Raw genomic sequence first — 11,823 nt, 5'->3', positions numbered from 1 at the left:
CAAAGGCAAGATAAGTTACTTTTCTACCTAACTGGATATATTTTTCGTGTTTTTATTCAATGTAACATGTTTATTCAGCTCGAAAACCATACAGTGTTTACCGATGTATTGGAACATTCAAGATGGCGTCTGATTCTCTCTTTAACACGGTAAGTGTGGGAAAATATGTTATAAATAAAAAACCGGATAAAACACTGTTAACTTTGAGTGGGATAACTGTAGATTACATTGGATAACAATCGGAGTGTAATCTGAAAGTTATCCAGTGGAATTGCCAAATGGAATTTGGCAATTGGATTAGTTCGGGATCACTCTGGAATTACAATCTTATCTCCCCCACCCAAAAAAATAACGGGCATAAATCAATAAGAAGCAACCCATGACACTATATCTCTTTATAGCTTCTTCCTTTTTTTGTTTACAAAGGAGTCACCACTTATCAAGGCCCAAAGGTCACTCGAGGATAATGGTTAATGAGTGTACAAAAGTCAATGACACAATATCCTAGTAATCGTTAGTATTAGAAATTTGGTAAATTGGATTACTTAAGGGGATGGCTCATCAAGAATTTGTTTATGTTGGAATTGAATATGATCAAATTGTAGTCAGCTGGAAAGCAGGGAAATGGAAAAGAGTTCCACAGGCATGCAGTTCTAAGAAAGCAGCTTTGTTCATAGAATCTACGTTTAGGATTAGGCACAGAAAAAGAGTGGGGGAAATTATTAATAGTGGTTTCAGCTAGACGAGTGTTTTTCATGAAAGTTTAGCGAGGGGAGGCATAGATTGGAGCTCAGACAGGCACCTTCCATGAAAATCGTGATAGAGTAAAGACAGGCTCGTAATGTCTCTTCTGTGGGAAGAGGTTGCAGAGAAGAGAAAAATGCACCCCCACCAGGTTACGAAGTCTATTTTGAACTTTGTCGAAGTATGATAAAAGGTTTCCAGCAGTTCCTGCCCAGATGTGACAACAGTACTCCATCTCTGGATGTACCTGACTCTTACTCAGGTAGAGAATTGCATCAGCAGTGAGATATCTACTAGAAGGATCCAACCATTTATCCAGCCCAGAAGCTTGTCAAAACATGGAGCCTCCCCAAGATGAGAGCCATTCATTTCAATTGATGCCAGATAGATCAGAGCATTGTGGTAGGGATATCTCCAGAGAAGACCCTAATTTACCTCATATGTGCTTCTGGTTGCACTTGCTTACACCACCATATTTATATTTGCCCTCTATCGCCCCCACAATAGCGGAGTTATTATCTTTAAGAGTATATCTGAGAAAATTGACCACATTCTGTCTGCTCATCATTCAGCTAACATTCACATTTGCAGTGACTTCAATGTACATAATGTGGAATGGCTGACCCACTCGAACAAGACAAATGATGAGAGGAGGTTCTAATATAATTTTGCCATTGCCTATGACCTCATTCAGATTGTTCACGAACCCATCCGTGTGCCCGATACTACCGGTCAGTATGCAAGCCTTCTAGACCTTTTCCTCGCAACTTTCCCTGAGCTATGTTCATGTTCCATTCTATCTCCTATGGGATCCTCTGACCACTCAGTTGTAGCAGTTAGATAAAAATGAAATGTAATAAGTCTTCAGACGTACCTCTCTACTGTACTGTATATCGATACTCTATGGCTGACTGGGATAGCTTCCATACATTTATATCTGATCTACCTCTGCATTCCATGTTTAAAAAGATGTGTCCTCTATAGTATCAGACCTGACCAAATGGTTAATTGTAGGCATAGACCGATTCATACCATCCAAAATATTCCAACAAAAACCTTACAGCTAGCCATGGTTCTCCCCAGAATGTGCTGCTGCCATCGCGCACAGAAATCACTTTTTCGATAGCTACCAACATAATAGATGTACTGAGACTAAAGCTGCTTTCAAGACTGCCAGTAACCACTCTAAAAGAGTAATAAAAATGCAAGACAGCTATATGCTCAGTCCGTTTAATCCAAAGTAGCTGAGCAGAGTTTTGGCAAATAGCAAACAGGATCCTGAACAGAAGCATGCGTTCTATCCCAATCAATGGACCTGAGATCATCTCATCAGCATCAGACAAGGCCAAAACATTTGCCAAGAACTTTGCAGCTAATTCTACCCTATGCGACGAAGGCCATCAACTCCCCATATTTCCTCCTATAACAGACAACATGCTATGCAACATACAAATATCTGTGCGTGAGGTCGCCAAACTAATCAAGAACCTTGACTCCAGTAAAGCAACTGGCCCTGACGGCATTCCAATTATAGTGTTGAAAAAGCTTCAACCAGAACTTACCCCCAAACTTACAAAACTATTTAAGCGTTGCCTTAAGGAGAAGTGCTTCCCAACAGCCTAGAAAACCTGATCAGTATGCACTGTATTTAAGAATTCAAGTGATAAATCATCTCCTTCTCAGTACAGACCAATAAGTCTCCTGTGTGTCATGAGTAAGTTGCTGGAATCCATATTAAATAGAGAAATAGTCGACCACTTCTTAGTGACATGCAATATGGTTTCCATTCTGCTAGATCTACAGCAGATGTGTTAACGGTTATATCTCATAGGATTAGTGAATTACTTGACAAAGGCTTCATTTCTAGGGCAATTGCTCTTGACATATCGAAACGCCTTCGATAAGGTATGGCATAAAGGCTTACTTCACAAGATTTTCAGCTACGGTATAACTGGAAATGTTTTCTCAATTATTAAATCATTTCTCTCTGATAGGCTCATGAGTAATGGTTAATGGGCAAAAATCAGAGGCCCATAGTATTAATGCTGGAGTCCCTCAGGGGTCAACCTTGGGCCCAACTCTCTTCCTGATATACATCAATGATCTCCCAAAACACATACTTAAATCATTCGTTCACATCTATGCTGATAACACGACCATCTATGGCCATACACCAAAGGCTGCAAATGACAGAGTTCTCTCTAATTCTCTCTCCTCTGATCTTGAGCGTGTGGTACAGTAGGGGGAAGAGGTGACTGGTTACTTTTAATGCATCTAAAACCAAGCTCCTATCTTTACATCATCAATGCTCTCATCCCCATCTGGCATCAATTGAAATGGATGGCTCTCGTCTTGGGGTTTGACCTTTACTCCTGATCTGAAATGGAACACGCACATCAAGTCTGTTGCCAAGGTTGCTGGAAAAATGGTAGGATCCTTCTACCGCTCCAGAAGATATCTCATTGCTTATGCAATTCTCTATCTATATAACAGCCAAGTATGTCCAAGGATCGAATACTGCTGCCACATCTGGGCAGGAGCTGCTAAAAACAGCCTATCCTGCTTTGACAGAGTACAAAATAGGCTTCGTGGCTTAGTGGGAGATGCCCTTTTCTCTTCCCTGCAACCTCTCTCCCACGCAAGAGACGTTGTGAGCCTGTATTTGTTTTATCGTCACTTGCAGAGCAAATGGTCGTCTGAGTTCCAATCTCTGGTCCCCTCTCGCCAATCTTTCACGATAAACACCCATCTAGCTGAAACCACTGTCAATAATTTTTCCCACTCTTTATCTGTGCCTAAATCAAAATGTAGATTCCATAAACAAAGCTTATTTCTTAGACGTGCACGCGTGTGGGACTTACTTCTGTTTGCCTGTTCCCAACCTGACTACAACTTGTATGTCTTCAAGTCCAACATAAACAAATTCTTGATGAACCATCCTCCCCTTAAGTAAGACACCTTATGAAATCTCAAATACTAATGATTACTATGATACTATCCTATTGATTATTGTACATGCAATAACCCTTATCCCTGAGTAGCTTCCGGGCCTTGATAAGTGGTGAGCACCATATATAAAAAAAAAAAGAAAACCAATTCGACTCCGTTCTTGAGGTTCGCTTTCACAAATATCCGTGGGCTTAAAGGTAATATAGATGATGTAGACTCTTACCTTTTAGTAAACTCCCCGGATATCTTAGCATTAAGTGAAATAAACTTATACTCTTCAATCTCCTCCAACTACTTTAACATTACAGGATACCTCCCTCTTTAACGTAAGGACTCGGATAGATCTATGCATACACTTAGAGTCTATATTCGTAGCACCCTCCCTTAAACTAAAGAGAAAAATTTTGAATCAGATGACCAGGCTTTATGTGCTTTCAACTAACATTTCATCACTGCGTTAGTTTCTTATATTTTCTCTGTTGTTTTTTTTTATCAAGTGAGGATTGTACCCTAATCGATCATGTCTTTGATAGTATAGATGCAGCACTCTCCTTAGATAGTAATGCCCAAATACATCTGTCTGGTCACTTTAATGTCCACCATAAAAATTGGCTTGGTTTCTCAGGTTACTCAGATGCAGCTAAATGCTCCACTAATAGCTTTTCTATAACCCATTCCCTCACATAGACAGTAATGTTTCCAACTGGCCTACCAGATCGTGAACCTCAGCAGATTTCACTTGTAGACCTATTCCTCACCACAGTACCTGAGGATTGTGTGACTAACGCTCACAGTCCACTTGGAAATGCAGACTACCTAGTGGTATCAGTTGACATCACATTTAAATCCCAACCTCAAGTGAGGAGCCATTGCTCAAAACAACAAGGTACTACAACAGGGCTTACTGAGAAACTATTAGAGAACACAACCGAGATGTCCCATGGACCGATATCTTCTTTCTTCCTGCTGAACAGTGTGCAAATAAGACAACTGAATGGTGTAAAGCGGGAATTGAAGCACATGTTCCCACACGGAAGTATTATAGCAAGCCCCACTCACCCCCATGGTTCACTACAGATTGTGCAGCTGCTATGGCAGAAAGACAGCATGCACTCCGCCAGTTTGTACGTCATAAGTCAAATACAAATAGGCAAAATTCATAGATGCTAGAAATCATTGTAAGAGTGAAATAGCAACAGTCAAAAGAAAGCATGCTGAAATAATCAGGGAACGCATAGAATCGCCAAAGATAGAGACTCGTCATTTCGGAAAAATCTATACTAGTGTAGTGAATAAAGGACAATCAGTAATTCCTCCACTGAGCAACAACCAGAAGGTTGCATGCATAGTAACGGAAAAGGCGGAACTGCTGTCCTGGCGATTGCCTCTAACTCCACCTTAGAGCCAACAAACAACTCCCTCCCAAATTTCCCTATAAGGACTAAAGCCACATTAGATGATGTAAAAATCACCCCTTCTCATGTCTGCGATATATGATACATCCAAGCCCTTTGATAAAGTCTGGCACAAATGGCTGCTAATGAAAATTAAATCATACATTATAACTGGACGTATACTAAATATAATTAGATCCATCTTAGACAATAGAAGCATACAGGTTGTCATTGATGGACATACATCCAAGCAACATAACATTAATGCGGGAGTGTCTCAGGGGTTGATATTTGGACCATTATTATTCCTGATATTCAAACGACCTCCCCGATAATATTGTGTTCGAGATGGGTATATTTGCTGATGATACAATGCTCTATAACATGCATTAGGGAAGAAAAGATGTAAATAAATCTAAGACAATGGAAATATCATTAGAAAATTACCTCCAGACCATAGGTGAATAGGGACGCAAATGGATGGTAATATTTAATGCTAGTAAAACTAAGCTGCTCTCCTTTAACAATTACAAAACACCTCTCGAACTGCTTATATCGATGAAATAAAAAAAAAACCACCCACCCTGAGAATTCTACCTTTAAACTCCTTTTTTGGGACTATTTTACCATATTTTACTTTGGGAATATGAACTGGAACAAATACATAGAGGACATTGCAAAGACTGCTGCAAAGATGATCGATTCCCTCTATCGAGCTAAAAGAATACTCACACCTGAGCGTATCCCATACCTCTACAAGGCCACCATTTGCTCATGCATGGAGTGTTGTTGCCACATCTGGGCTGGTGCATCTACCACTAGTCTCTCCATCTTGGATAGGTTCCTAAAAAGAATTGTCAATCTAATCTGTCCCACTTTATCAACTAAGCTCCAGCTCTTGTCCCATCGTCACGATGTTGCATTTCTGTGCATGTTTTAATGGAATGTGTTCTGATGAACTCATTGCACTTGTACTCCATACATATCTCCCAACAAACCCGTTCAGCAATAAGATCTCACCCTTTCACTGTTGAGGTCCCTAGATGCCAAAAAGCTTTCTATTCTAATATTTTCTTCCTTTGAACAGCTGGACTTTGGAATTTCCTTTTTGCTACCTGTTTTCCTGGTCGTACTGATATGCAGAAGTTTAAATGTAACATAAACTGACATCTTGCTAATCTTTCCTAGACATGATCTCAAAAAGAAGCCTTTTTCGTCCAAGTGGTGATATGCCTTGTTAGGCGTTAACATTAAATAAATAAAGCTGGTAGAGTGTATATGTGAGTATATTCATCAGACAAGTGAATGTTAGACATAAAAAATGATATACATGAAAAGTAATTATAAAATGCTGAATAGGTGTGGGAGGTTGGTATATCGATCTGCAGAATAGATTTCAACATAGGGGTCAAGGAGTCGGGGTCTAAGATATCAAAGGAGTCGGAGTAGGAGTCAGAATTTTAGAAATTCAAGGAGTCGGAGTCGAAATTTCACCATCCGACTCCGCAACCCTGTTGAGATGGAGCTTAAACATTAGGTGGTAAGCACAAGTACCCCATACTGAAGTCCTTGTGAGAGCATGTTGCTCTAGTGTCGAGACCCTTGTAAGCAAATCTCACATGTATTGGGTGGGCCACCTGGTTCAAATCAAAGATTGTAGGCCGCCAAAACAAATTTTTTTACAGAGAGCTGGAAAATGGCAAGCGCCCTCAACACAAGCCTAGGAAGAGGTCCAAGGACTCTACAAAGTATAATTTGAAAGTCTTACAAATCGACATCGACACGAGATAAACTTACTCTGCAAAGGTCGAAGTGGCAAAAGCTTGTACGTGAAAGTTGTGATGCTCTAGAGAAAAGAAAGCAGGCCCACAGCAATCTGAAGTGAGAGCTTTGCAAAGGTTTAATTGATGGTCTTAACCATGACACACAGAGCTGCTTTTGTCAAAAGCTGGCTACGTCAACCACCTTAAGTCGCACAAAACTCCTGTTCAGGTCAACTTTGCACCTAACCAAACCAAACGATCTGTTTAATATGCAGCAAAGTTTGCAAGTCTCCTGCTGGTTTGAGAAGACATGTGATTGTTCATAGGAATACCCTTCAACCTCCAGAGGAAGTCAACTCAGTGGAAATTGCTCGATTTGTATGTCACATCTGCTTCAAGATGTGCAAATCTACGGCGGAAACACAGAGTCATCTGAAATGGTACGGATGACAAGATTGGGAGAACTCAATGTGACGGCGACCATCTGGAAAGATGCAACAATCATCATATATATATATATATATGTCTGTGTGTGTGTGTGTGTATGTATATGTATGCATGCTTCTGTTTGTATATGTATGTGTGTATATATGTGTACATATATATATATGCGTTTGTGTGTGTGTGTATATATGTATAACAATGACCGTTTTCAGTGTCATGTCTTCTTGAGTGTATGCAAGTCGCTGGCAGGACTAAAGAGTCATTTTCAGGCACATGAACTTTCGGTGACTAAGGGAGTGGCACTCATCTCACAAGACGTTGCAATCATCATATATTTATCTATGTATATGGAAGCATTCATAAATAGAATTTCCCAACTTTCAGGGATCATACCCCCAATTAGATATCAAAAATATTGCAACAAACAAAGTTGCTTAATTTTTAACCTTTCATATCCATCTATCGGCAGCACAGACAGTAACAACGCTGAACAGATAAATAACGACTACGGCTGAAGTGCTGAAATTATGACAAATAACGAAAGCTGAAAGTTCTGGTTTGGATTCAGGTGGATGGTACTCAAGATTCTTTTTATAAATTTTGAGTTTATTATTGGATAATAATCAATAGAGAATTGGCTCTATAATAATCAATAAGACATGCCCATTTTACGCCCTAGGTGGCCCACATATGTACATATATATAAATGGCTTTATCGGTGTGTGTGTTGTGTGTGAGAAAACTTTAACTGTTCAAATAAAGGGAGACAAGTCTGATTTTATTCGCCTTTAAATTTCGGCGCCTTGATTTTAATCCGTGCTATAAACCAAATTTAGTATTTCGGTCCTCCATACTTAAAAACCGAACATATTCACTTATAAGTTTTTATTGTTAAACAAAAAAAAAAACCAGTTGACCGATTTTTTTTTTTTTTTAATTCTCTTAATGAAGTACATGAGTTTTTGATTGATATATTTTAATACTTCTTTATCGACTGAATTTTTTTTTTATTTATAAAACTTTGATACATAAATTAATTATTGAAATTTTAATAGACATTTCCAAATGGGGGGTGGAGTAAAAAAACCTTTGTCCAAAATATTATATTTGGTTTATTGGAAAGAGCATAAAATTTCACATTGACCCTGAAAATATCGTAAAAATTGAACCAATAGGAAAATTTTGATAGATTTTTTAAGTTTAAAAATTGAAAAATATTTAACTCGTAAAATTCAATTGATTTCATTACGTAAAAAAATGGCTGCATGAAGGCGCGCCGGCACTTTGTAAACACATTTTTTTTTAAATAAATAATATTTCTATTATTTTTTAAACAACTTTAATAGTTTATTTTGGAAGTATATTCCACAAAGAAAATAAAGAACTCACTTTAAAAAAGAGAAATTACGAATTTTTATTTTATATATTTTATTCGCAGTTTTGTGTGAGGGGTGTCAAAAATTCTCTCAAAATTCTGATACACCTACTGGCCTACTCTTGTCATTTAGTGTTTAACCTATAGGTACCTCCAAAATGTGTACTACGTCATCAAACTAAACAAAAAACACGACGTCATCAGTTCGTGTGTTTATTGTAATTTCTATGGAAAAGCATTAACACTATAGAATTTATTTGCAAATAACGTTATTTTACTAGCGTTATTATTTTAGAATGGTAAAATAAGTGCATAAGTTCACAAAAAAGTAATTTCTCATATTATGAAAAAACAACTAGTCCGTGTTAATGATTTGAAGATATAAGAAAAAAGCTCGATAACGATAAATTTATCAAAAATTTCTGGATAAATAAAATATACAATAAAAAAATGAACAATAAAAATGTATAAAAAATAATATAAGACTTACCTTTTGTAAAGCAAATAGATCTTTAATAACGAAATAGACAGACGATAAAATTATTTTTTAACATGTTCTGTTGATACATGTATCTACAAATGCTTGTCCTTACAGGCTTCCGTATATTTTTGAAAAAAAAAAAGCGCAAATTTTGATTTCAACCTCTGTCATTTTAAATAATCAAATCGAAACGAATTTTTTTTTTTTGGTCGATTTTTCTTTTGCAATTTTTATTATCTCAAGAGTCATAATATTTTTTTAATATTGGAAACCTGTTATATAAAAAAGCGGTTTGAACTTCATATCGCGTAATATTTGAATTTAATATTATTTAAAGCTTTTAAAAATAATTATTTTTTAGAATTCGTTTTTTTTTTGTTGTAATTCAAATAATTATGTTACCGAGAAAGAAAAAAATTCAAGAAAAATTGTTCATTTTATTTTATTTTTACATAATATTAATGATTTTATGTCGAATTTTATTTACAACTTTGAGGTAAGTGAAAAAAAATGGGATTTTATCTATATATAATTATTTTTTATTTATTTGATCTTTCCAGCTTTAAAAAATGTTGAAATTTTTATCGGCCTACATTCATTTTTTTTCAGTTTTCGTAAAATATGGGGGGGGGGGAGAACACCTAAAAAAATCCTCTAATATATTTAACGAAACCTACTTTTAATATGTAAGTTTATTTGATAATGAATAAATATCGAAAATTTCAGGTAAATATGACTATTATTTGATTTTTGCTAGATTTTTAAACAGGTGTGTCAACGGTAACGGATTAAAACACATCACTACATAAGAACGTTGTTTTAATGCGTCGATAATGTAAACACGATTTTTGTCTCGCATTTTCATTATTTTTGTAAACTGTAAAAAATATTAGCAGTTTATTTGAAGCTTCTTTTAAATAGTCAAAAAAGTTGGGATGATAATAATAAATTAATCACAGTTACATCGTGTTACATACAGGGGGGGGGGGGTTAAAGCTGTGGCGCGCGTTGGTTGGGGGTACCTTATAATCCCCTTTTTTGTGTTGTATTATTTTGTTTTGTATTATTTTTTCTAAATAAAGATATAGATTTTAGAGGCAGGTTTGTTTTCGACAATAGCGAACTGGACGCCCTTTTAATTATGAAAAATATTTATTTAAATTCGTTTTTATAATTTTGCAATAGTGATTAAAAAAAAGTGTATTTTCAAAATACACAATTAAAAAAAATTAAGGTACTAGTGCACTTAGTGATCGGCGCTATTTTTTAAATAATACTTTCAAGTTTTAATTAAAGTTTTAATATATTTGTTTTTAGCAAATTGTAAGGTTAAAGCACAGGTACAAAACACACTTTCCATGTTAAGAATGGCTTTCTAAATAACGTTATTTCAGCACAGGCAATAAGTGCACTCTGCACTAGTACTAAAATTATCATAAAATGTCACCTTTTAAATACAATCCATTTCTATTGGAATCCAACAATAGAAAATACATTACTAACATCAAACGTGTTCCTCTATCAAAACAAAATATGACGACGACGTTATGCATGTGTGTGTGTGTGTGTGTACTCGCGTATATATTCGACTGTTTATAACATTCGAGTTTGTTGTTTGAAATGTGGATGTTTTTTCTTATACCTTTCGAAAAACTGAAGACATTTAATTCATTTTTCTCACCTTTTGCGATAATCCTTTTTCTTCTTTCTCCTCTTCGTTTTCTTCGGTTCTTTCTCCTTCGCTATCAACATTCATTGTTTTCTCCTTTAATTCGAATTAATTATCAAAATTTGACAATTTATTTTTATTTTCCTTTAAAATAATAATAATAAAGTGTTGTGAATTTTGAAAAACAAAAACAGAGGAACAATGCCAATAAAAAGTAGTTACAAAGAGAAAAAACAACAAAAACGAGTAATCTAGAGAGCAGAATAAAAGTCAATAAATTTCAATAAATATTTCCAAGACAACTAATTCCGCTTGTTGTGACTTTGCATTGGATTTTCATTCCTTTTCCGACAAAACAAAATCGAAACGTTAATCAACACTGCTAGGCTGCTACAATATAAAATTAAACAACAAATAAACAAATTTTTAAACGCTTATGTCCTTAACAAATTTCGCGAAGCATCAAATTTGTATATGTGCGTGCATGCAGCATGCTTATGTGTGTATATATGTAAAATAACTTTGTTTGTTTGTGCGAGGAACGGTCTGCCAAACTACTCTGTCAATGTTTGGTCTACAGACTGGAAACTTGATATATAGGGGATTTTTGGACCTGTGGAGCAAATTCGACTTGGTTTTTAGCCTCTAAAAATAGCTGCTAAGTGATCAAAATCGAAAAAAAAAAAAAATAGAACTTGACAGTAGTAAGTGAACTAGACGTGTTTTTTACGCATGTACAGATATACATTTAACAACGTTATATATATATATATATATATATATATATATATATATATATATATATATATATATATATATATATGATTAATTTTTTTTGGAAAAAGAAATCCGGTGGAGTGCTCAATTAAAAGGAAAATCCAAAAAATAAGAACGCATTTATATTTTGTATTTTGTGTACAGAAAATTGTTAGATGAGATAGGTCATTGGTACCGTTGGTTTCAAGCCTGATAATTAGGACCGTTTTAGATATCTATATCCAGCT

General features: G+C 35.7%; 1 protein-coding gene across 4 annotated transcripts in view; it reads right to left on the bottom strand.

Moving 5' to 3' along the window:
• LOC145258282 (uncharacterized) overlaps positions 1 to 11,505 on the bottom strand; it is a 472,448-nt gene extending 460,943 nt beyond the window's left edge. The window contains exon 1 of one of the 4 annotated variants that reach the window (XR_013864089.1): positions 10,832 to 11,492. Coding sequence is in view for 3 of the 4 variants with exons in the window: in XM_080116286.1 (XP_079972412.1) it covers positions 10,832 to 10,906 (75 nt within the window). In the remaining variant the exon portion in view is untranslated. Of the gene's footprint in view, positions 1 to 10,831 lie in introns of all 4 variants that reach the window. The other 3 variants (XM_080116286.1, XM_080116288.1, XM_080116287.1) reach the window with 3 other exon arrangements.
• Between the last annotated feature and the right edge of the window lie 318 nt (positions 11,506 to 11,823).

The sequence above is a fragment of the Euprymna scolopes genome, chromosome 33 (genome assembly GCF_053919585.1).
Source record: "Euprymna scolopes isolate OS-2025 chromosome 33, ASM5391958v1, whole genome shotgun sequence".
In the NCBI taxonomy this organism is placed as follows: Eukaryota; Metazoa; Mollusca; class Cephalopoda; order Sepiida; family Sepiolidae; genus Euprymna; species Euprymna scolopes.
The sequence above is the reverse complement of the archived record's forward strand: the minus strand, read 5'-3'. Positions and strand labels throughout refer to the sequence as shown.